The sequence below is a fragment of the Phocoena sinus genome, chromosome 8, assembly GCF_008692025.1.
Source record: "Phocoena sinus isolate mPhoSin1 chromosome 8, mPhoSin1.pri, whole genome shotgun sequence".
Lineage (NCBI taxonomy): Eukaryota > Metazoa > Chordata > Mammalia > Artiodactyla > Phocoenidae > Phocoena > Phocoena sinus.
This window is the reverse complement of record NC_045770.1, coordinates 47,083,465-47,111,007: the sequence shown is the minus strand read 5'-3', so window position 1 is coordinate 47,111,007 and position 27,543 is coordinate 47,083,465. Positions and strand designations below refer to the sequence as shown.

At 34.8% G+C, this 27,543-nt stretch overlaps 1 protein-coding gene across 17 annotated transcripts in view; it reads right to left on the bottom strand.

Annotated features, from left to right (window-relative positions):
• PICALM (phosphatidylinositol binding clathrin assembly protein) overlaps window positions 1-27,543 on the bottom strand; it is a 107,253-nt gene that overhangs the window by 6,858 nt on the left and 72,852 nt on the right. For 3 of the 17 annotated variants that reach the window (XM_032641689.1, XM_032641683.1, XM_032641693.1), the window contains exons 13-19: window positions 16,770-16,877; window positions 15,090-15,221; window positions 14,967-14,997; window positions 14,687-14,786; window positions 11,285-11,308; window positions 9,836-9,895; window positions 8,000-8,104 (exon numbers count right to left, since the gene is read on the bottom strand). In XM_032641689.1, coding sequence (XP_032497580.1) covers window positions 8,000-8,104; window positions 9,836-9,895; window positions 11,285-11,308; window positions 14,687-14,786; window positions 14,967-14,997; window positions 15,090-15,221; window positions 16,770-16,877 — 560 coding nt within the window. Of the gene's footprint in view, window positions 1-7,999; window positions 8,105-9,835; window positions 9,896-11,284; window positions 11,309-14,686; window positions 14,787-14,966; window positions 14,998-15,089; window positions 15,222-16,769; window positions 16,878-24,495; window positions 24,646-27,543 lie in introns of all 17 variants that reach the window. The other 14 variants (XM_032641675.1, XM_032641679.1, XM_032641676.1 and 11 more) reach the window with 7 other exon arrangements.

Sequence of the window (27,543 nt, the reverse complement as noted above, 5' to 3'; positions counted from 1 at the left end):
CTTCCATATTATACTCACCTTTAGGCTCCTCAGATGTAAGAAACATATTCTCCCTGTCTCTTGTTCAGCAACTAGCAGTGACTTACACATATTATAAGCATTCTATAACATGCTAAATTAAAATGTTTTTTGGTGATAAAACAAGCTCTGTATAAAAATGGTCACCAAAGTCGGACATTAGAAGTATTAGAAGACATTTTAAAATGTCTATTTTTACATGTTATTTAATGTACATAACATACTGTTATAGGGATATAGAAATATAAATACACTGAGGGTACGTGCCTAAAGAATATTTTCCTGATATTGCTGTGTAATGGAAACATGTTAGAACCTCAGCCCTACCTAATATGATTTCACAGAGGTGCCAGATACAAAACTGAGCACAGAAAGGTATGTTCTTTTTGAATAATGTTAGACCACGGCCAGACCACTGAATCCAGATGCACAGGGATATAAACATATAGTGCTGCATTCCAAAATTTTATACTAAAGATAATACTATTCTCAGCTGCCTCTGTGAAGTATAGCTAAAAGAGAGGACTTCTTTCTCTACTGCGTAAGGTAGAGGGCCTGTCCTGTACGTTGAATCTAGTGCCTTTTGATAACTGCTTCTTGGGTTTATGCTTAACACAACCCATCTTGGGCTTCTGCCCATCAATAACATCACAAAGTTACGCCAACCTTACTCCTGTCACCTTCAAAGCACTACTTCATCTTGTCTTAGGGGCACCAAACAGCGACCTAAGAGGATTTCTCTTTGAATGTGTTGTTTCTAAACCTCTCTACTGCTAGAGTCCACATAACTTAAAACTATTAACATAGAAGTGACATTATTCCAAAATGGCATCTAAGTCATCTCCTTAGAATTATGGCAACCTAAACCGACAAAGAGTTAAAGAAGACCAAACTGGAGAGAGGGAAATAGAAGACTTCCTAAACTCATGGGAGGAAATACTATTAACTGACCTAAGCCAAAAATAAACAATTATGTATATCAGAAGTATTTGCAAGGGTAAGAGAAGTCTGTTTAAAGTTCCATTTGATGGATGGAAATCATGAAAACTGGCTCAGCTTATTTGAATAAAATGTTCACTGCTCATTCATATTAGACTCTTACCCCTTGAAAACCAAAGAAAATGAAAAGCTGTAACGTTTATGTCAACTGGTACATAAGGACACAAAATAATAATTACATGTGCCTACAATGCACCACTTATTTGCTGTTTATTGAAAATATGGCACTTTTGTTTGGTTAAAAAAAATTTCTAAACTGTGTTCCATATATGAGCTTGAGGCTACCTGCTTTTACCTGATTTATCTATTGGGCTTCCACTAAAAACATCTAAGACAGAGATCCTTAGACTTAGACATTTTCAAAAGAGGTATGCCCCTCCCGACAAAAAGAGACTTATAAACTGTATTAAATTGGACCAAATAAAGATTTTAATTACTATAAAATAAAGCTTGGTCCTTTAGGGTAACACCACCTCCACAAACGCTGAGCCAATTCAGGGGCTGCTGACAGAGTCCTCAAGAGCGGTGTGTCAGGTTCCTGTAAACAATGTCCAGCGTCTACACCTCATGTGGATGATTCAGGCCCTAATGCAGACCGTGCTTACCCAGTCTGCCCCATCCCCACACCACAGTGACCACCCTAGCCTGTGGTTCTCTATGAGTTTATCTGATGTCATCAGATAATAGTGAGTCATGATTAAGGTTTCAAAATAATGAAGTATGAATTATTATATTTACAATAAAGATAATTTGTAACACATGGGAAGAAATATAAACTGTATTATTATAAATCAGAAGTTGGGAATAGGGACGCCTCACAGAATAGAAACAATTTCTGAAAATAGGGCAACCTTGTAACATTTTCTTCTAAAGACAAAAAAGGTTCCTTATAATCATCAATAAAAAAACATAAACATCCACATTCCTAAGTCAATTACAAATATTTTCATTTGGACCTTTCAACAAACTTATAAAGTACACAAGGTAAAAATCACCATTCTATATATAAAGAAACTGAGGCTCATCAAAGTTACGTAGACAATTTTCTCTGAAACACCCGGTTAGTGAGGAGTCGAGCTGAGAGTCTGTTGAACTGTATCCCCTAAAACGATATGCTGAAGCCCTGACCCCTATGAATGTATTTATGAATGTGACCTTATTTGGAAATAGGGTCTCTGCAGTTGTAATCAAGTTACGACAAGGTCATTAGGGTGGGCCCTAGTCCAATGACTGATGTCTTTGTAAAAAGAGGGAAAGGCCACGTGAAGACAGAGACACAAGGAGGATGCCATGTGAAAGAGGCAGAGACTGAAGTGCTGCAGCTCTAAGTCAAGGAATGACTGGGACTACCAAAAGCTGGAAGCGGCAAGGAAGGCTCCTCCTCTAGAGAATTCAGGAGGAGCGTGGCCCTACTGACACCTTGTTTTCGGACTTGAAGACTCCAGAACTGTGAGAGATTAAATTCCTGCTGCTTTAAGAAATCGAGTTTGTGGTACACTTTGTTACAGCAGCCCCAGGACACTAATAACAGACTCGAAAGCAGATCTGCTGACTCCAAGGCTGGTGCTTTGCTTTCTCTCTAAAATCTGCTATCTCAATCTCAACTCAGCTAGAATTCATGGCTATATTTTAATGTACAGAAAAAAGTTTAAGAGTAGAGAAATAATTTTTTAAAAAGGACTTCTCTAGTAAATGTTAGACAGTCAATATACCTGTGTGCTTTCTATATTCACAGTGCCGTACACAATCACTGATGTTCATCATGAAGATTTTGTAGAACTTCACAATCACCCAAGATTTTATGAATATGTTCTAAGTTTTGTTTAAAACAAGAATTAGATTTCCACCTTTTAGAAAAAATGTTCTCAGCAAAAATCCAGTGAAAAGGCCTGGTCGTACATGTTGTCTTATTAACAATAATGGTAAGCAGATGGGACTCCTCGAATTTTTGTTTTGACTGATTTGGGTATGCCCAGGGGACTGCAGAAACATTCTCACCTATGGTCCTAAATCCCAATTCCCAAAGTAAATCCCCTCCTGAGATCTTCTACTAAGCAGGGATGAATGAGCACAACACACTGCTGACAAGGCAAAAGGCTTTCACAGAAATGCAGCTGGGCAGATCAGCTGACAGAGAGGCACTGCCAACACCCACAGTTAACATACCAAGAAAGTAAAAAAACAAACAAACAAACAAAACTAAACTAAGCCTAAAAGCAAAGAGAGCTATTAGTTCTTATACACAGGAAAGTCATTAAAAGCCTTTTTTTTTTTTTTTTTTTTTTTGGTAAGACTTGAATTATTCCAATATCCAAAGCCAACAGTGCCCCCATTTACATCGGTAAAAAGCACTCACAACTAGCCATTGTGTCCTTTCAGACACTTAACTGATGTCATACTTACTTAAATTTGGCCAATACAAACAAAACCCAGCGGCCATTTTACATCTTTAACCACAGCCTCCATTAAAAAAAACCCTCAAAGCCCCCCAATACCAATTAAGAAAACAATAAAACTTTTAATATGTTTATTTTAAAAAATAAATCCCCAAATGTAACACTCTACTATGGTTTTCATATTGCTTTTGGGAAAACAGATAAGGGATCACTTTGAGTTTCTCATATAAATAAGTGATAAGAACATAATAAACACAACCCTCCCCCTCAAAAATCTTCAGCATCTAAACTGCCTTATAAACATTCATTAAGAGAATGTTAGTTCACGTCACAGTAACTTAAAAAAAGCAAAACTAACTAGGTTAATTGTCTTCATGCTTAGTAACATAATAGCTGCATACTGCAACGCAGAATGAGTTTATAAAATATTGACCAGCAATGTATATTTCAATTTATATACCAGTAAGTACCAGTAAGATTTATACAAAGCATGAGCGAGAGGGCGTTAAGAATCCCCACTCTCCCCAAGTTAATAAACACATTAGTAACCGGTAACAGGCAATCAAATAGTGTGAGGAAGCACAGAAGAGAAAAAAAAAAGCATTAACCATAGGTATCTAGTGTTTTCCATGTAGTCGAACACCTAGAAAGATGCACTCATGTAAAACATTAAAAAAAAAAAAAAAAAGCTACAATGTTAGGCATGGAACACAAGAACGTAATACCCATCTTTAAGCATCTAATAGTTGTGTTAAAATGTCTTAAAAAATACAGAATAAGCCAGCACAAAAAATGGGATGGGAACAGAAGAAGTGTATAGGTGTATAGGGAGGCATAATTTCAACACTACAGTGTAGTCTATTAGATTAAAGCTATTCTGAAGACCATTTCCTAAAGAACAAAAAGTCTAAGCTAACAGTCATGTGGAAGGTATTAGCTACTTTCTCACTAGCAGGCCCTAACACAGCACTAAGAGTAATCTAGATATAATTTAGAACACACAACACATTGTTTGAAATACCTCACTGATGGTAATATGATAAATATATGTGGGAGGGTTGAGGTACTCTCAAGAATATTAGCTTGGTTCAATGGTAAGTAGGCAAGAGACCAGGAGCTACAAGTTACACATTTGGTAAGTAATGGCTCCCAAAAGAAATACTTCAAGGAATAGGAAAAGCTTTTTGATAAGAGCTGGAGAACTGGGATTTGATTAAAAGATTCTATTTTGATGGCATCTGACTTACATTTAAACTATCATTTACTTTACAATGTACAAAGAGACGTCTCTGCCTCAAGGAATTTTTATTGAAAAAAGAGCAAAACAATGAGAGAACAATTAAAAGGTAATTCATTAAGAAAAATTACTTTGGTTACTACTACCATTGGATGGACAAAGTTAATGCAAGGGACTGGCTAAGAATCATTAAAATACTAAAGCATGAGAAAAATCTTTCCTACTTCAAAGATAAATAGTTTAATTTTTAAATGATTAAAAATATTCAATTATGAAATTAAAGGTGTCTTCATTCTTCAGGTGACAGTCATCTAACATTTTAACTTATGGTCTATTAGCATAAATTAAACCAATTTTGAACACTGCTATAAATTATTACAATGGTTATAAGTAAGTAAAAAGGTATACCAATGAGAAGCATAGTAAGTTACGAAATGGTAAAGGTAAGTTTTCAACCAAATTCACTTGTTTGACAAATAATGTTCAAAAACTATCATGAATCAGGCACTGTTTTAGGAACCATGAACACAGAAGTAAACAAGCCACATATAAGTCTGCCTCTATGAGGGTTACAATCTAATATAGGATCAGATGGATGGATGGATGAACGGACAAATGGAGAGACTGATGGACAAACAGATGTCAAGTAGTGGTAAGTTCTATAAAGAAAAATAATGCAGAATAAGGAAAAGAACTTCAGATCTCAGAAGAACTGAAAAGGGACAAGACACGACTAAGATTGAGTAAAGAGTAAACGCACTTTATGACACACAAAGGACTTCTGGAAAAGACAAACAGCAGCAGAACACTGGATACTTATTGAGAGTTATACAGGCATGGGAATTGAAGCTGAATATTCTGTTTATTCATTATTATTCTTACAAAGAGGGAGATTTTGTGAGGTAGTTTTTATGACAGAAGGAAAGCCTTACATTTCAGTTATGTTAGATTCGTCTCCTCAGATTTTTGAATATGGAGATGATACAAATGCTGCCTATAAAAGTTTACTCCAGTATCTACAAAATGGATTAAATTAGAAAGGCAAGGGGCTTCCCTGGTGGCGCAGCGGTTGAGAGTCCGCCTGCCGATGCAGGGGACTCGGGTTCGCGCCCCGGTCCGGGAAGATCCCACATGCCGCGGAGCGGCTGGGCCTGCGCGTCCGGAGCCTGTGCTCCGCAACGGGAGAGGCCACAGCAGAGAGAGGCCCGCGTACCAAAAAAAAAAAAAAAAAAAAAAAAAAAAAAAAAAAAAAAAAAAAAAAAGAAAGGCAAGAAAAGTTCCAATCTGGGCAAAGGATATAGAATGCAAAAAGGGTGGAGCTAATAATAGCAGAGGAACAATTAGTGGGACTTTATGACAAGACATATGGAAAACAAAGGGGGAAAAGGAATTAAAAGTAACATAAAATTTAAGATTCTGACTTTCAACTGATTCAAATAACTGCGTAAGGAGAAGACCAAAGCCCCTTTGAGCCATTTTACTGCCACCTGATTTTCTTTTCCTAGTTATCAATTTCCTTCCTTCACAGGCTTTTCTCAATCAGTAATATTTAAAATTAAGTACTCGCTTCAAATTTGATTTCTCAACTAGAAACTTATTACCTTAATGTTCTCATTCTCTTCTCTTCTGGTATAATTAGAAAAAGGCAGTTCTATCACTCTTTCATTTAAAGAACTTGGAAATTCTTGCACTTTTTTTGGTGTTTCAGTGAAAGTTACATGGATTTCAAAAGGAAACAGGATATAAAATCTGTGTTAAGAAAACATGCCAGGAGGCCAGCAATTTTTTTAAAGGTAGATTTTACTAAGATTTTTTTTTACCATATTAAAAAAAAACCCTCATATAAAATGTTTCAAGGTTAAAAGTATTATCCAAAATTGTATAGGATGCTCTTGACAACTACAGTAGTTATATCCCAAATACATAAATATAGTTTATAATATAACAGGAAACCCAAGGAATTAGCAGAGTGCTTCGTTGCTGACAAAAGGAAGAAGTACTACTGTAGTGGCCACAGGGGCTGAGTTGCACTAGTAGAGAGGCAGTGTGGCACAAATGAGCACTCGACCTGGAATCAAGGATTCTGGGAGCTAAGTTGCATTTCACCACTTATTTAGTTGAAGAACCTTTCCAAGTCTCAACTTTCTTTATCTATAAGGATAAAGGATGATGACAATAGTGATCCTAGGCCCATCTACCTTAAAGATTATTTCGAGAATAAGATGAGATAATGTATGTGAAAGTGCTTGGAAACTGTCAGGCAGCATCCAAGGTTAAGGTAACAATATATTCTGTTTTCTGTTTCTGTTTCTGAGACAAAAGCTTCAACTGGATCAATACAAATAATTTTGGCCATGTAACACTGTATGCACTGGCAAGTGTAATACTTATATCCATTCAGGTGGAAAAGGAGTAAGTCCATTACCAAACGCTCCCATGAATGTTTTCAAATAGCATTAAACACATAAAGTAACCAATCAGTTGGCATCGGAAGCCAAGAAAGGTGTACTTTAACAATCACATGTCATTATTTCTAACTGTTAAATGATATGAGCACAGCCACAGATACAGAAGGACAAGCTGTCCTATCACTTTACAAGGATCTCATTCCATAGTATGCTGCCAGAGAAGTAAATAACAGAGAAACTTCATATCTCCTCTCTTAACCACAATGAGAAGCTTTTTTCAGAAAAAAACAGATTCCCCTGATGCTAACAATGAGATGAAGAAGAAAGAGTGAATATTTAGGTGAATTTTCTTGAACTGGAAGAAGGCCTTAGAAACATTTGAAGAGGAAAGTCTTTCCTGTGAAGACATTAGGTCAGCATGGCATTTCAAGCTTTTTTGTCCTTTTGGGGGGGGTTGCTTTTAAATATGATCTTTAGCAGCAGGAAGTTATCTAATGAAAAAACAGCATTCACAACTTTTGAAGACTTGTCAAGTTTCACAAATATCTCAAACGCAACACCTTTATTGTAGCACCATTCAAGCCAAGGCACTGAGTTCTGAGTTCAAGGTTTCTAAGGCCCACAAAGGAGAGCATGTCAGAATCATTATCAGAAAAAAGGTTCCTTAACCTCAGAAAAACCATCCTCTGGACCCACCAACTGTAAGTTATCAAGAATTTTCCATCTTTAATATTTGTAATCTGCTTATCCTTTCTTTCTAAATAATCAATATTCCTACAAACTCTTAGATGAGAAAGATATGCGAAGAAAATAACATCCACAATGAAGGGGGAAAAATGCTAATAACCTGCTTCTCAAGTTGTATAAAAGGATTTTTTGCTATTATATTTCTTCCACATCAAGCACATTAAAACAGTTACGTGTAGCATGTTAATTAGTACCTGTGCTCCTGATACAGGGCCAAAAGGGTTTGGTGGTCTCATGACAGGCTGGCTGTATATTAAGGTTGGTTGTGTCATTACAGGTACACTTCCCATTTGAGGAGGCTAAAAAAACAAAAAATGTCAAGTTAAAGGATGTTAACTCACATTTTCCTTATTATGAGTAAGTAAACAAGAAGGATGACAGGGATGAACAGTACTAGTACTTTTGCAGTAACTCAAAGGGAAAATACCTGTAAATGCAAATAAGACTGACAGCTACAAATTTTTTTTTTTTTTTTTTTTTTTCTGTACGCGGACCTCTCACTGCTGTGGTCTCTCCCGTTGCGGAGTACAGGCTCCGGACGCGCAGGCCCAGCGGCCACGGCCCACGGGCCCAGCCGCTCCGCGGCATGTGCGATCCTCCCGGACCGGGGCACGAACCCACGTCCCCTGCACTGGCAGGCGGACTCTCAACCACTGCGCCACCAGGGAAGCCCCATCTACAAATTTTTAAGAGTATTTTTTTTATATGGAAAGTCTTTAATGTGCTCATCTTTTAAAGTTTGCAAAAAAGCTCAACTTTTTCTACATGAGTTGCAAAATTCAAACTATGATAAACAGACAAAATAATTTAGACCAAAAAAATTTCCAAATCTGCCAGCTTTAGACATGGGAAACTTGAAACCATAAAATGGCTAAGACATTTCAAAGAAAACTGCCTTTGTGTATCAAATCAAGTTCTTATGCCATTATGCAAATAAGCACAAGGGAAAACAGTTGATTGTTTGAAGAAGTTTACTCCCAATTGAAAGAACCCAATGGTTCTTTCATTTTATTTCAGACATTTTTAGGGAAAACCAAGAGGCTTAAATTACACACAAAGAGGTTAGTTCATTCTTAAATAATTGAAAATAAATCTCAACCAACCATCTCTTTAAAAATTACCACTCCATGGTATATAATTAACGTAAGTGACAAAATAGAGTACACACTGACCACCATATTATTTTGGTTAAAATGCTATATTCTAAAACCTTACCTTTCTGCAAGTTCTATTTAACCTTTTAGGATGACTCCTATTTGTAGTGAGAGTCATTTTGAGTTTTTTGTGCAGACACCTTTTTAATGTAATGACTACTAATCCAAAAGCTGTGAAACTCCTTCATATGCAGGAAAAGAGCTACAGATGTATAATAAATAAAGAAGTAGCAGAAGCAGCCACAGGAGCAATACCAACGGATGCAGTGCTGCCTCCCAACAGCAACAGTTCCGCCAAGTGTGTGGTGAGCTGAAGCCACTACCTTCATTTCTTATTTATGTGAGTCTATGTATTAAGAGTTGGGAGAGTAAGGGCAATCTAGAATGTGGGTTGTGGGCAGCTTAAAGGTTTAAGGACTGTTTCTGTACTATCCCAATCATGTCATAGGAAAATTTCTGCGGCCTTTACTAAACTAAATTTACCCCTACACAATTCAAGAAATATTAATTCCCTCCTTCCTCTAGAGTGGTATTCAGGTTATAAGACCTCACTGGTATTAATGTAAGGTCACAGCAACAAAGACTTGGAGTTAACATTAATGTTTAAATGAGTTCATAATGAAGTATAAAATGCCTAACAAACTTATGAGAGGAAAAACAAGCCAAGTAAATACAGTGAACATTAATAAATAGTATCCGTTGTATAATGACTATTCTAGAAATACTTATGAAACCTATGCTATGGTGCAAGGTTCTGTGTTAGGCATTAAGGATATATGTGGCACTAAATTCTTTTTTCAGTTAAGCTGGGAAATAAATTCATGTTAAATGTGAGCCAACCTATTTTCAAAAAGCTGTGTTGGGAAAAATACTTACGATTCCATATCCTATCATGCCTGTTGGTGTAGTAGCAGGATAGGCCATTACAGGGGGTGCCTGACATGATGAAAGAAAAAATAAACAAGGAAGTATAACTCATGTATGTCAACGGAGTTCAAGGAATTAATAGCTGTAGTTCCACTAAAAAGAATTGCTAAGACAGCTGTGATTAAATATGACATTTGTGTTCATTAATAATTGTGTCAATTAAAGCTCAATGAAAAAAAGTGTCTTGAAATTAGCGGAAAAGAAGAATTATCAGAAAGAAAAAATACCATTTAAAGTTAGATACAACAGTGATCTAAGATTTCATTGTGCTTTTACAAGCTTTAAAAATATTCAGATTTTTAAAAATACTCAAAGTTCTAAAATTTAAAGTCTATCACTAACATAAAAAATGTTTGCCTAGAAAAGTAGCATTACTGAATGTTTTCCTAGGTACTTCATTTTTTGAGCAAAAAAAAATGTAAAGATCCCAAATCAATGAACAATCTGATCTTCCAAAAAATTAGTTTCTAAGGACCTCATTCACTCTTTTCAAGTAACTCCAAAGATTTCAAACCACTATGGAGTATGACTATTTCTAAGAAGCACAAGTTCTTACATAGAGTATGTATACTAGTATTCCTTCTAATTTATTTCATAAATTATTTAAACTATCTTCTGCAAAGCACCAATTTGGAAGAGCAATACATTTTTAAGTCTGTTTATGCTTTAAGTCCTAAAAGAGCCATCTACCACTAAGATGTTTAAGGTCCCTTCCTCCTCCCACTTTAACTCAAAATAGACAATCTCAGCACAGAATCATTTTAGACATATCTGCTGTCTTAACAACATTCCCTGTGTGTGTTATCTTATAATAAAAACTGAAGAAGCTGAATACAGGTGAAAGACCAATAACACTGCTATAACATGAAAAATAACAAACTATATGGCAATTTGAACATACACATGGAGAAGTTAAATGAAGCATAACTAAAGTGAACAGTTAAAAGTTTAGTATTTGGGTGAGCATGTAGGACTTATTGGTCTCTCCCTACTTAAAAACCAAGAGCTGCGAGAGCAGTAGACAAACTGCCAAGTTCAGCAGAAGCCTGTAAGATTTCATGCAATTGTTATTTTCAACATTACCACAATCAACATTTCCCTTCATTCAGAAGTCATCAAGTGCATAGTGGCAGCACAGATACAGACACAGACACCCAGCCATCTGGCAGCAAATGGCAGAATATTAAGCGAGAAAAAAAAATTTGTATTTCCCATGCCACCATCAGAATCAATTCTGCAACAAACCCACAAAATCAGTAGATGCTAGGAAGAATTTTTGGCACATTGAAAATCTGAATGTGAAAACAAGTAATAGCTAGAAGGTTATGAGATTCTGCTACAGCATTGGTTAACAGCATGCCAATTTATTGCAAAAAAGGCTAGTTTTTGGTCACTTACGTATTGTGGAAAATGCATGCCATTCTGTTTTTCCCAGGGAGAACAATTACATAATGCAATAACACTGGATTAGAACAAGTACTTACACAACAGAAAATACATAGAGAGCATTTTAGTTCACATGAACATTCATTAACTACCTAAAATCCCTCGTATTTCCAGTATCTAATGGACGAACATCTGTACTAAAACACTATCAAGGTTGACAACAGGAAATTTAGTCTTTGGCATCATCACCTTACTTACATAACAGTTTATCGATTACAAGTGTCATCAAAACATAAAATCTATCAGTAGCATCAACAGTGCATCCCATAAACAGGGTTGCATTGCATAATGTCTACCACAGAAAAAAAGCAAACAGTAATAGAATTGGTAGTGTAACATCATTATATATTTTAATAAAACATCAATGAATGGTTAAAATTTTTAAAAATTTAAAAACCTTGACAGTGTTTAAGGATTAATTAAAAAGGTTAGAAATGTAAAGAAATGTCAAAAGCAGCAGTTTATCTAAGTAGTGAATCACATCACCAGCCCTAAATGTTAGTCATTACAAAGAACCTCTATAAAATACATACATACAAATGTTTTAACAAAATCCTTAAGAGATGATATACCTTACCATATACAACACAGCACCATAGATATTGCTTCCTATCAACAAATTCTAGATGGTTAGATGCCTATTAAATGCTAAAAGTCAATCTTAAGTGCTATTCGCAAACTTCTAATACTTCATACAGATTAATACTAATTTCATACAAAATAAGAAAATATTCATTGTATTTTTATATCATTTGGATTTATATCATTCCTCATATATTATCAATGTATAATTCACTCCTGAGGCTGTAACATCTACTAACCTAACCTCCTGCCATCCCTAGTCAGAGAGGTGTGTTAGAGTGGGAAAAACACTGGATTGCGAGTCAGAAGGGACGGATTTCAATTTAAATCTGCTTTCTAGTTGCTTTGCAATTGAGGGGAAAAAAAATTGCATAACTTTATCCTTACAGCTGGGACAAGAGCTGCTCCAAGAGTGCACTATTTACAGACTCAGGATAGTGTGTGTGTGAGTGTGTAAAAATGTAAACTATTTAAATGCAAGGTTTTATTATTGGTGACGGTAGTGACCACTACCAGAGAAAAAGTACTGATTTAAAAAGGTGGCTAAATTTCAATATTATTTTCCATTAATGGAGACTGAAACTAATAAAACTCTTTAACATCATGTAAAACTTTAACAGCACACTATTTTTAGCTCAGCCCTATTAATTTTAACATACAATTAACCCAAGGCAACAGTAAAACAGCACAGTACTCTGGAAGAGATTTAATAACAAAAAGTAGCTGTAACAAGGATAATGTGGGGAGATCAGCTTGGTGCTTTGTAAGGACCTAGAGGGTGGGATGGGAGGATGGGAGGGAGACTCAAGAGGGAGGGGATATAGGTATACATATAGCTGATTCACTTTGCTGTACAGCAGAAACTAACACAACATTGTAAAGCAATTATAACCCAATAAAGATGTAAAAAATACAAAAAAAAAAAAAAAAAAGATGTAAAAAATAAATAAAATGAAAAAAAATTTAAAAAAAGAACGCCCCTGAAGGTATATTTTTAAAAAGTGGGCAAATGGAGATATATGTATACGTGTGGCTGATTCACTTTGCTGTATGGCAGAAACTAACACAACATTGTAAGGCAACTATACTCCAATAAAAGAAATAAAAAATTTAAAAACAAAAAGGATAATGGGGGTCTCCAACAACAACAGAAAGGATACAATGTGTGGCTCGTGTAATCAAATGCTGATTAGCACACATTGTTGCAAGAAAGCATGTTTCAAATTTTTCTACAAAAAGAAATTGGTTTTCTCTGATGCAGGGAGACTTACTGGATTGGTAAAACAGCAGCTGACCAAGGATAGGGGTACGGCCACAAAACTACTCTGGGACGACCATACCTTATGTTAATTAAAACCATTAGAACTTCTTCAGTACTAGATGCTAACTCATTAATTATCATATACAATTAATTTTCATTACTCATGGATTCTGTATTTGCAAATTTGCTATGCACTGAAATTTATTTGTAATCCTAAAATCAATACTTGTGGTGCTTTTGAAGTCATTCACATACGTGCGCAAAGTGGTGAAAAATTTGTCACCGGATGCATTCATTCGCAGCTGAGGTCAAACAAGGTGGGGCTGTGCCTTGTTTCAGCTCTGACATGAAGATGACCAGAAGATGGAGAAGTAGGGAACAGTGTAGTGTACTGCAAGAAGCTCTGGGGCCAGTTGGATAGGGCAAGAGTCTCTCAATTCAGGCACCTATTAGTGGGGATGCCTCAGGCAAGTCACTTAACACCTCTGGCACTCGTTTTCTCTTTCGTAAAACAAAAAAATATATAATCCACTAGAATGAGTTTTTTTGTTTTGGAATTTAAGATTATAATCTTTGTGAGATGTGTATGTGTATAGGCATACTCAATTAAAACTATACTTGCTTGGCTTTTGTTGATACTGTCATATAATTTATATAGTTGATTCTCCTTATTTGCTGCACTTACATTCTTAAAGTCACCAGAACACTGAATTAGTGAACACTGCACCATCAGTGCAGCGGTCCCCAACCTTTCTGGCACCAGGGACGGGTTTCAGGGAACACAATTTTTCCTTGGGTGGAGGAGCGGGGACAGAATGGCTCAGGCGGTAGTGCGAGCGACGGGGAGCGGCAGATGAAACTCTGCTCGCTTGCCAGCCACTCACCTCCTGCTATGTGGCCCGGTTTCCTAACAGGCAGCGGACCCATACTGGTCTGTGGCCCCAAGCATTGGGGACCCCTGCATTAGTGAACACTGAGCCACTGTTGGGGGAAATACGTGTATGTGTGTGAATCTAGCAATTGGTTCAGTGTTAAGGTTATTTATTTATTGCAGATAGATAAATAATAGATTTGAAACCAGCAGTAGAGAATAGTGATTAAGAAAATATGCTCTGAGGTAAGGCTGCCTGGGTTCTAAAAACCCACCCAATCTCTGTGATCTGGGCTTACTACTTAATAACCCTGTGTTTTCATTTCCTCATCTGTAAAATTGGGATAACAATAGTTACTACCGTGTAAGGTAAATTTGAGGATTATATAAAACAAAACCACATATTATTTGTTAGAATGATGCCTGACACAAGTAACCTTTAAATAAATGTTAGCTACTAAAATGTACCTGGCAAACATAGTCAACCAAGCTTCCTTTAAAAGAAATACAAATTACTTATATTTCTAAAACTTGGTAACAATCTTTCCACTTATGCCTTATCACTATTTAAAAAACATTTTCATGTTACACATTTACCTAAATCATTCATGTTAGTATATAATGAGCTTTTCCAACTCACCATTGTTGCAGCATTCCAAGCAGTTGTTGGTGCAACCTTTGGTTGCCAGTTAGATCCTCCAGTTAGCTTCTTTTCACCTGGCTGACTCCAATTTACATCACTTTAAATAAATATGAGTGAGAATATTAAGTGTGTGTAATTATGAAGTTTCTTTACTATACATTTAGATTGAACAGAGCATTTAAGATGCAGATGACATCTCTACACATACTTTCTTGAGAGGAAAGCCTAATCAACCTCTAAATGGCACATAGGGAAAGAATACAAATAAAACACTCACTTCTTAGTGGTTCCATTTCCAATGCCAAGATCTAGGACAGGAGAAAAAGAAAGCATTTAAAAACTAGACTAATTTTTATAAAACAACTTATTTTAAAGATTAAAGAATACAAAAAATACTTACTGCCAACAAGGTTGGCTAAGGATGAATCCAAGTCATCAGATACTAACTTGTTAGGTGGGAGTTTGGCAACAGGAAGACTCTGGTTCTGAGAGGCCACTGTTGGTTTGAGAAGTCCACCTAGTTCATCAAAGCCTTAAAGTTACAAACAGACGAAATAGGATTTGTAAGGAACTTTATGGTGCTACAGCTTTCTAAAGGAGGTCTCTGCCTTTTCTCCTTGTTTGTTTACTGGAGAAGTCCTCCAGGTAAATAGGCACTAATAAATGCTCTTAAGTGGAAAAAGGAGAAATCCACCATTTCAAATCCCTTCTCTGTGAAAGAGAAGGAAATGGAATTAATCCTTCCACTCAGCTGACAAAATTTTCTGAAGACTCACTTATACCTGAAGCAATACAGGTAAAAAATATATCTCTGTAACTTTGAAAAAAAGTTCCTTTTAAGAAATAATATTTTATAGACCTTTTAATACTCTTCAAAGTGGAGAATGTAAGGTATATGTAAAACAGTATATTAGAAGCAAGTGAAAATGAACCACTAGGTTATCTCTTTTCCTGTCTAAAAACAGCTAGCCTAAATTATACACAAGAAATAGTTAAACTACACTCAAACTGCATAAAACTATCTAGTAAAGTAGAACCCTGCTTAAAAATAAAAAATAAAATAAAATAAATAAAATAAAATCCCTTAAGGTTCTCTACCAAACGGTAAAAGGTAAAACAGATCCAATCAACAAACCACCAAAGGACTGAACGGCACAACCCAGGAATACCAGAGAATATGAAAAAGAAAGTCACCAAAACCAGGGGTTTATAAAATATGAACAATTGGTTTCTATTTCCTTTATCCTTTTTCCCAGCAAGATAAACTCAAGAGGACAAAGTCAAATGCATCAAAAAATGTAATTATAAACCTACTAGTGCACAGAAAAAAATAAATTCCTAGTTCACACACATTCTTTATAAGTTTGCTTCTTACTTTTGTATGTATACTTATGATAACTAATTGTATATTATAAAATTAACAACACCTCAATATATTTCTTTAAATGGCTTGAGTTTAATTACTACACTTAGCACCCCATGATTAAGAATATAATTTGGTGCCAACTTTACAGGAACTCAATCTTTACAAAACTTCAAATTACCAAGATGTTAAATGGAAACTTGGCTCTACAGATTTTATAAAGTTCTCTTAAGATGACTAAACAAGCATACTATAAAACAATAAAAAGCCTCTGAACCCACAACTCTGATATTTAGTTATTGTAGCTGTTCATTACACAGACTACCTCAACGAGTCAAGGTACCACAGGTCATATTTTCCTAGTTTTCAAAAAAGCCAATTTCATTTCAGTAAAGGTAAAAATTAGAGTAAAAGGTACAGCATTCTACACACAGTCCCTAGCAATTTAGCAGTCTAATCTGAGTAAAATCTCTTTTTTTCTCTCTTATTTAATAGCTCTGGGAGAAATAAAATCTACCCAGATTCAAAACTGCCACTAAGAAATGAGTAAAGGCTAACAGTCCCTTGAAGCTTTCTTCTAGTGGCTGGGGGAAGAGGGACCACTTCTTTGGCTACCCCAATTTCACCTATTTACACGTTAAAAGGACCATTATCTGTCCTTACACAGACTCTAAACTAGAACATTACAGTAATGTTAATAAAGCAATTTTTTCTTACCCCCAGAATCTACAATAACGTTGGTAGATTTATTTCCAAACACAGATTCAAAGTCAACATTAAGGCCAGCTGAAGGATGTGGCTGTGCAACTGGAGAAGGAGTGAATCCTAAGAAAAACCAAAATGGAAAAAGCTCAATTCTTTAATAATTCTACATCTACAGCTCTTTAATAATGATGACAATAGAATGGAAAAAGCAGTAAATTCCCACAACAAAAAACAAAGCCAACCCTTCAAGCAAAATGCTTCCTAGACTACCACATCTCTTGTGATTACATTTTCCAAAACAAAATCATCCCACTAAGAAAACTAACAAAAGAGCAAGTGAAGTTGAACTACTAGTTTGTTTCATTACAGAAATAATATTTTTTGCTTATTTTTTTCCTTAAACTTGTAAGCTGACGTTAAAAAACCAAACACATCTAAAATTCTAGGATTTTGCATGAAGTCAAATTTAATTTAAGGGATCATTTGGGAATAAAATAAGTATTCTGTGGTGCTTTAAAAAAATATGAGTCTACTTAGTATCCCCCAAGAGTCTTTCTCCCTCTACCTACTCACCATCCATATTTCTCTCTCCTTCCTTCCTTTCTCCCTTCCTTCCTTCGATGGTTAATCAAAAGCTATATGGTTTAAGTTAATTTGAGAAGTGACAGGATTCTGAAAGTTATAACCCACTAATCCTTATGAGCCCTCCCTTGTGTCCAGATGTGTTCTGAATATTAAAAAAAAAACCAAAAAACAGACTATTTTCAACACCCAACCACCCTCTAGCTTCAACTTAACTACTTCCTAAAGTGGAGCTGACATGTATAATCAAATATACTAATTTACCTAACTGTTCTGAAACACCAGAAAATTTATTCTTTCCTGTCCATGTTACACTGATGGTGGTGGCAATAAGCCAACAGACACCCAGCTCACGTTGCTGAAACCAGACAATGCTGAGGTAAACGTTAAGATTTTCAATTGTGTGAGGTTGTATTTTGTTGAGGTGAGGCTCTGAATTTCCAGAGGCTGACAAGAAGAATTAAAATCATCTAAAACCATTAGGGCTGTCACATGACTTGGGGAGCTTTCAATCACTGAGTATATATCCAAGTAGAGAACAGCCTAGCAAGGATCACAAAGAAGGAATTCTTTTGCTTTGTGGAAGGCTGTAATAAATGGCTCCAGAATTCTCTTCCATTTCTAAATTCTATAAAGTCAGAATGTTAAAAATAAAAAAAACTCTGGTATCAGAAGATTAACAACTATATCATTAAAGAGAAGTTAAACTTTTGAGCCCTGAACATAGACTCTCTCTCTCTTCCTGTCCCAACTTTCTGCTAAAGGACTTTCAGTCTATAAGAATCTCACTTTGAACTCTTAATGTATACCACCAGGATATAAAGAAGTACAATAATTCTGTACTAAAAGGACTGATCTTAAAGAAAAACAAAAAGTAGGACAAGATTTGGTGAGAAGTTCAAGAAGGTCCTCAAAGCCAGAGAAGCCAGAAAGCAATGACTTATTATTAACAATGACCCAAACAAGCTGGTATACATCAATGATACTACTTTAAAAGTAGCATTTTACATCATAGTATGAATATTCTGTAGGGCACAAAATTTTTTAAATGTACAAGTTTGATCTTATTCCATAATTATTTAACTCTTTCTTAACTCAAAGACACTGGTCATACAATGAGAATACAAGCACTATCAAAACATAAAATAATTTAGTAGATAAATCTGACCATTCATCAAAAGGCTCCTAGAATTCTATAGATATACTGATATAACAGCTCTTTGAAGTGTACGAACTGCTTAAGAAATATACCATGGGCTTGATGGTTCTTCTCCTAACTCCTTACAAAAAGAACAGATGTATCTACTCAAGAAAGACAAAAATCTATCATGCTTAATTATATGCCCATGCTGAACCACCACACATAGCATTCTTTAAATCATCCTGGAAATAATATCTGAGCTATGATATCATTAAACTTTAGAAAACACAGGGAACAATAATTTATAAAGTAGGACGGCATACCAATTTCTCTTTTCCCTTGCTATCTTGTCCGAAATTCTTTCTAGAATTTGATTGATATCAGAGATGAGCCTATCCTTTATAATAACACAAAAACAACTTCATTACTTTCTGTAAAGAGAGGAGCCATCTCCTGAGGTCCCTAGGGGCACCAATCTGTGAAATTATATTACTGCCTAAAAGTATAAAAGATTTGAAAAGATATAAAGTAATCCAGAGCTAGTACCTCAAATTTTAAAAGCTTCTACATAGCAGAAGAATAAACTAAAAGGGAAATTCTTAATAAATTATAATAGCTGATTAGATTGTCAACCTTCAATTTTTAAAAGTTACTTTAAGCAAAGTTACAGAATTAATATCACCATTTCAAAAGAGCAGATTTAGGGACCACCCCCAAAAAAGATGAATAGGCTATCAAAGTTAAGGTTAATTTTATGAAATAATCACTACATTGAACTGCCTAACTTTCATTTCACAAAGCCCAATGAAAACTCTGTCACTGAACAGCTCCAGTTCACAGATTAACATTTAGAAACCACTGTACTACAGGGCAAATCTTGAGAGGACAATAGTAAGGTGACTGAAAGGTACAAGATGAAAACGCTTTTGGGACAGAAAGGCAATCCAAACACCTTTGAGAAAAATTGGCTGGGTTGTTTAATAGATTTTGGTGGTAGTTCTGTAATAAATAGGCCTCATTCTTTTTTGAGAAAATTACTGCTACTATTTATTAAACATTATGCAAGGGCTTTATAGATAGGTTATTATTTAAACCACACAATAACACTATGAGACAGTTATTATTATCCTCATTTTACAGATGAGGAAACTAAGAGATTAAACAACTTATCCAAGGTAAAATAATTAGTAAGTGGCAGAATCAAGACTTAAACCCCAATTTCTTTGATTCCAGAATCTATTAAGGGTTTTTGGTTTATCCTGAGTATTTCATCTTATATAAATTAGTAGGTAGGAAAATTAGTTTTTATTATTATAGCTATAATGATTATATCTATCAGGACTCTTCAAGTTTTATGAACTTCTTGAGCTTTGAAATACCAAATACTGGGCTAAAAAATAAATAGCCCTTGGCAATTTAAAAATCTATCAGCAATACAAAAACAATGAGTTTTCAAGATTATATCTGATGATTAAATAATTTAGGTAAGAAGTATACTCCAAGTATGAAATGATCTGCATACACAAAATAATTGCTTTTTTTTTTGGCCTCGCCCTGCGGCATGCGGGATTTTAGTTCCCCGATCAGGGACTGAACCCTTGCCCCTGCAGTGGGAGCGTGGAGTCTTAACCACTGGACCACCTGGGAAGTCCCCACAAGATAAGTTCCCAATACAAGTAGTTTTAATGATACTTCTGTGTCAGGCATTGTGCTAGATGTTATACAGGCATATATGTACACCTCATTAACAATCCTGCAAGACATTATTATCCCCATTTTCACAGTCTTAGAAAGGCTAAATACTTGCTTAAAGTCACACAGGTAAAGGAGTGTAACTGGAATTCACACCCGAGTTCACCGTATTCCAAACATTTTCTTTCTGTTAAATGCCCTCAACAATTCCATTTTTAAACACTTTTAACTATGTCTAATCCTTACTGCCAGTCAAGAACCTCAGTTCTTCAGTTGTGTCAAACCTACTTTTTAATGCCAACTTAACTAAGGTAACAACTCCTATACACAAAAAAATTCAGCTGGATTTTGAGGTCTTATTGCTACTGCACTGGCCTAGACAGAATATATTTGGAAAGATACAGATCAAATTGGTTACACCTCCCTGGAAACTACTTCCCATTTCTATGGCCTTTGCATAGCGCTGGAAAAGCATGCTTCTTTCCAGTATAATCTCCCTTCACCTGTGCCACAACTGTTCAAATCAAAATTATCTGCCATTCTATCACTAAGATCTATACACAGAGCTTTAAATTCCATGAGCTTGTAATATTAAAATATTATAAACTCTTCTGAAAATTTGAAAGTTTTGAGAATGAATAAAAGCAGGAAGATGACAGGCATCCATTCATAAAACAATCGTGTTTAATCAAGGAAAACAAAATTAAGCAAAAAACTACCTGTTCCTCAAAACCAAGTATTTTTTTTCTTACCAACTCATTTTAAGGAAAACAACAAAAAGAAACCCCTCTTGCATATAAATAAACTGATAAATTTTAGAGATTATCGTTACCTACCTCCAAATAAACCAGCTACAGTAGAAGGCTCATGGCACATAAGGGTAGTATTACGATAAGCTTGAGTACCACAAAAAGAATCTGACAAGGCATATAAGGGGGGAAAAGAAAGGACAGGAAAAAAAGAAAAAAGAGAAAGAGAAAAGTGAGAAAGTGAGGAGGAACAGTTAAGAGTGAAATGGAGTAATTAAAAACAAACAGAAACAAATAAAAACAAAACAAAAGAAAAAACAGGAGTCCAAGCCATTGGTGTTCTTCAAATTACAACTTACTAAAAAAAAGCACTTAAGCCTCCATTGTAAGTACTATATTTTAAAAAAAATATATAAATAATATTCACAACAAGTTTTTAAAAATAACCAATACTGCATTTCTTTAGATAAAGAAATATGAACCAGTTGGCTTTTTAGTCAATACCAACATGTCTTCTAATGTCTTCTTTTGCAGATGAGGAAGCAGGCCTAGACAAGGTCACAAACATGGTATAGCTGAGACCACAACCCACTCCCCTTGACTTACAAATTTCAGTATTCTTATTGCTTTCATGAGGACAAGCTACAAAGTACACTGAGAATCATATCATCAAATCAAGGTCCTCCCCTGGAAGGGTTGGAAGGTATCTACATACCTAACTCTGATTGTTCTTGGTTGTTCTTAATCCTATAGAGCAGGGGTTGGCAAACTACATACAGCCTGGGGCCTATTTTTATATGCCTATGTGAGCTAAAAATGGTTTTTACCTTTTGAAAGGGTTGTTTAAAAAAAAAAAAAGAAAAAGAAAAGATGACGACTCAAAGATTTTATGCATCCTATAAAAGCCTAAAGCATTTACTATCTGGTTCCTTACACCAGAAGTTTCCTGACCACTGTTCTAGAGCACTATCCAACAGAGCTTTCTAATAACAGAAATGTTTTATAAATCCACACAATAAGCAGATATGTGCATATGGTACATTATGGTAGCCACTAGGCACATGTGCCACTGAAGAACGGAAATGTGGCTAGTACAAGTGAGGAAGTAAAATTTTAATTTTATTTAATATTTAATTTTAATTAACCTTTAAATGATGACATGTGGCTAGTGGCTAATTAGACTATACAGTGCCAGGAATGGCACACCTTGGGTGGTCCTCTCATGCTCTTACTACTCTGAGTAAGAAAGTATTGGAATTTTTATTACACAACTCTACTTCTCAGGAACTTTCAACTTGCATTGAAAGACTTATTAAAAAGCCTCTTCTAGGACAGGCATCAACAAACTACAGCTGTTTATCTTTGTAAATAAAGTTTTCCTGGAACACAGCCAAGCTCATGTGTTTATGTCTTGTCTACGGCTGCTTTCACGCTATAATGTCAAAGTTGAGCAGCTGCGAAAGAGATCGTGTGGCTCACAAGCCAAAAATATTTACAATCTGACCTTTTAAGAAAAAGTTTGCTGACCCCTATTCTAGACTAATGCCTAATGGTTTGACATCAGTGGTTTTTAATTTCCCCTTCTGCACTCATTTTCATTAAAAAAGAAAAGTATTTAACAAGTTTTTTTCTCTAATGACAAAACTTGGCAGATGTGATTTTTTTTTTAAAAGTATACTTCATACTTCCATTTGTATTATTCTCCCTCAGAAAGAGGAAGATAAGGGTTTAAATGAAAGTCTGCACTTCCATAAGGGAAAGAGCGCTGCAGAGCAAAGCTGCTGTCTCCTGATTTAGGCTTTGCTCCCACTAGCTGGGTTATCTTGATTAACTTTTCTAGGACTCAGGTGATGCATCCACAAAATGGTAATAATGTTCTCTTACTACTGTGAGAGTTGAGAGCTGGACCAAACATTCTCTGCAGGTTTTTGCAAACTCTAAATCACCAATTCTATGATTTTAATTTTCAAATGGACCGACTGACCTTGGAGTATATAGCCATCAACTTTACTAATCTGCTTTGCTTTCTGGTCTTCCTCTTGCCCCAAATCATAGGCCTTAAACTTAAAAAACATTAGGAATATGACATTTCTAGGATATTCCTATTATTACAGGCTTTTTTCCTTGAAAAGTCAAAATAATAATTAACTCTCTCACATGACTTTTATATATTTTTACTCTGTTTCTGTTTATATGTGAAATACCTACAACCTTCAGCACTTAAGGTTACTGTCCTCCATTCTGTCCCCCTTCAGGGGATACAGATGTGACATCCTGAAGTCCATGCACTGCTCTGACCTAAAAGATCTAAATATATAGTCCCAAAGCAAAGACGTATCTGTTTCATATCCCCAAATTAAGGCAACTGACTTAAAAAGATACAAACAGCCATATTTACAATATACAGACTATTCATATTCGGTAAATATGAAGAAAAGATAAACCTAAAAAACCACCACCCCAACAGAACACTCCAAAGATAACTCTAGTTACCCCTTATTACCAAGCAAAAAGGCACTCCATTTGACAAATTTCTAGAGCAACAAAATGTATAATTTAGTTTCAATTACTTTTTATATAATTTTTAAATGTACTACAATAAAGGAATTATTGCAACCAAATATTACACTTTAGAACCATTAGACTAGTTGTATAACTGGAGCACCTGCCTTGAAACTTTCTCAGATCTCCAACTACTGCTTTCTAGTCACCTTCCATCCTCCCCTTTCTCAGATATATCTAACAGAATATGGCCACATGATCTACCTAGGGTACACAGATGACTTTCTGAATGCTGCTTTAATCAAAGATTTAAATTTGTGTCACCTTACGTTGTTTCTTTGAATTGAATAAAAGCAGTTTTCATCATCTTTTAAGGGGGTTTAGCATCTTTTTAGTAGGATTCAAAAACATTTATTTCAGTTTAGTATGTACTTAAAAACTTATTCTTCCTTGTACAACTTCGGTATGAAATTTTGCCTTTTTACAGATTTTTAGACCACAATTAAGCCTAGTCAGTCAAGTTGCTTTTCATTTTCTACTTTTCACCCCAGGCTAACAATGAAATGAGACCCTTAAGATTGGACAGAGGGTATAATGGGTTTTAGACAATATAAAGTTGTACCATTATTTGAAATTAAAAACGGGAAAAAAAGGAAGATTCAGAAAGCTACTAAGAGTGATAATCACCCTCTTTCTCAAGCAGAGAGGGAAAAATATAAGCACACATAAATACGTAACTAAGTTTAAGAGATGTTACTCCTTCAATCAACTCTCCTAATAACCACCTCTCTGAACTAATAAACAGGATGTAGCATGTGATGCTACAGTATGATAGAGAACAAAACAAAGTCCAATTTCAAAGGAAATTTTCTTTCCTAAAAACTTGCATTAAGTAAAATTAGGGATACTGGTGTAAAAAATCTCACTACACTATTGCTATTTAGTTTACTTAAAAATTTATTATTAAAATACAAAGTAATTATTGCAGTGTTTTAAAAATAATGGATACGTTAAAAAAAAAACTTAGGCAGTATAAACATTAATTGGAAAGAAAGGTTAAATGGTACTTTACCAACAAACATTTCATGAGTAGGTGTCCTAGTAGTAAAAGTGGATACATCTGAAGAAATGGGAGGGTGAACATCACCACTACTTTTTGTGAGGAAAGGATTTAAGCTTGGAATGGCATCATCAACAGCATCTACAGTAGCAGAGAAAGGATCTGTGCAGTCCAAGTGCATTATAGCAAAATGAAGAAAGGAAGTAAATTAATTAGTATTGTAATCAGTCAAAAGATGCAAAGTGAAAAGTAGTAGCTATATTATTATTAATCTAAATGCAAATGATCAAATCTAATCACCAAGATAGAAGAAATGCATTTAACATATTTTAAAATGAACCCTCAGAAAAAAATACTTATGTGTCCATAACAACAGTAGCATACGAAGGCTAGATCTGCTTTACATCAGAAAGCCAACAGTCATGTAGTTAAAAAAGAAGATAAGTAAGAACAAAAATGTTTCTATAAAAGAGCCATCTACCCTGAACCGTGTTCCCCACCCAAGATGGGAGTGTATCAGTTCTGGTGGCATAGCTATGTTTACTCACATAATTGATATAAATAATTCAAATGTGGAATAAGCAGTATTTCAAAAGCCAAAGGGAATTAGGGGTTTCTAACATGTGAATATAAACTCTTGTATGGGTTCAGATGTAGGAAACAAAATAATAAAGATGAAGAAAAGGTCTAATGATGGGAAAGGAATTTTAGAAAAATTAAGAACAGAGACAAAAGACTGGCCATCCCAGTAGACTGGGATTAGCTTTGAAGGCCTAGCTATGAGTTTTAAAGCCTAAATGATTTGGAAGGAATAACAAAAGTACTGTTCCCTACTAGAATGGTACCAAATATGTACTTTATTATCAAATTTAGAATCACATATTTACTATACCTATACCTCATTCAAGATAACTGTCACTGTAATGACTGAAAGCCATTCATCATACCTTAACTAATGGGGAGAAGAAAAAATAAAGAGCAGCGAAAATATAGTGTCATAATTTTCTCTCTTATAACACAATTAAAAACAAAAAGATACTCCTGTACTTCCAACCAGCACCTGTTCTTGCCTCTTCTAGTCTAGTTTGTGGTCCTTACTTAAGAATATAGTATTAAGCAGTGTATTTTACTCTAAGACTGTATGATAAAACAATAAGGAAGCAATGGCCTAAGGATCAGCTTCTGCAAAACAATATAGGCACACTTTATCCTTAAAGTCAATAAATTCAAAGCTAGTGTTCCACAAATCCTGCAACTGCAACTTTAAAAAGAAAAATATCAAGATAATATTGAGGTCATTGTATGAAGTCCTACAAACATATCGAAACTCACTGATGTACTATTCTAACTCAAATGGTCATGTTAAACATCTTTCCCACCCCTCCACTTCTCAATAAATGGAACAATGGGGGAAGAGAGAAAAAAAAAATTCAGAAATAAAAAGCAGAAAAAAAAAAAAAAAAGCAGAAAATAGTCAAAAACAAGATTCATTTTTTTATACTAAAATAAAAATGTAATGATGACCACTCTAACTCCTTCTTGTATAAGAAAGGATTTGCGTTAAGTTTAGAGTTGACCAGTTTGGTTGAAAGTACTACTTTTAAATATTTGATAGAGGCATGGAGTTTTTAAAGTACATCATACTTTGTTGGACAAGTAACACAAAACTTCTCTCTGGTTTTCCATGCAAAAGAAGTCATGAGAGAAGTCATTCAAAAAGAGTATACATATTTCTACAACAGATCTATTAGGTTCATGAGAAAAGACATGTTTGGAAAAACTTACTAGTTATCTGCTATTCTACTGACTGACACTTTTACCTAAGCACTTAATATCAATCATTTCCTATTATATGAAACATCCTAAAGAAGAATATGCAGAAATGCGTAAGTGAATCTGTATATTTAGATCAGTCAGACAATAAGAAAAACCAGCTCTTAATCTACCTTGACAAAACACTACTACTATGGGTAGCAGATTAACATCATTTAGATTAGATGATGATTTTTAAATCTAAATGTTAGTCTACTATACCATAAATGATTAATTCAAATTCATTAAAGATAAAAAAAATAGTAATAATGTTCCAGCTCTTCCAACTTAAACTCTACTTATCAGACTGGCAACTCTAAAATTCCTTATACTTTTAATAAATACTTTTTTCCATTATTTTTATCATTATTCACTTGAAAGTTTAATTTTATGTTACATTAGAGTCATAGAAAAATAATGCAAAAAATTGAAACAAAAATAGTACCAGTCATATTACAGTCTTGAGGTAAATATTTGATATCTACATTTATTCACAGAAAATTGAGTGTTTTCATAGTGTCGTGTGTCTCATGCCAGCTGAGACTAAAACAAATTCAACTTCAGAAAGGGTCATTCTTTTTTACCTGAATTAAATTTTGAAATCTTGCTTAAAATATACAACAGTATACTTAACCTGGTAATACTGTATATTTTTAGATTTGCTGTAACTCAAAGTTTTCAAGGTGATGAAAACTGATATCTCAAGATATTAGTATTCAACACCAAGTGCTTGTTTAGATGCCAGACCATTTCTTGAAAAAACAAAGGCTCACTAATAATGCAATGAGAGAAACAGGAGAGCTTGTGTTCTCTCTCTTCAATGTTCATTTTTAGGTGGAACCGTAAAATGCCTCTCACATTAAACATATGAACTTTACCTCCTCTTAACTCTAATCACTAACCTAGCTGTGATTGGGAATACACATCGTTTCTGTGGTGCATATAAGAACTAAATTAAATACCAAATCTGTTGTTAACATCCATTTTTAGCAAATGAGAGCAAGGAAAGCATAGAATAAGATTTTAGAATTATCAAAAAAAAAAGCATACCTTTGTTTTGTCACATACTATAAAAGCATGATGTAAAATGCTACATATTTCAAATGTTCAGGTAAATGGTTAACGTCAAAAAAATGCCTTTTAGAATTTACTGTTATGATCAAAGCTTTTTATATATATAATTTATTTATCTTAGTAACTTTAATTTTAAAAATAAAGTAAAAAGTCTTAATCTGAATGTCATGGGTA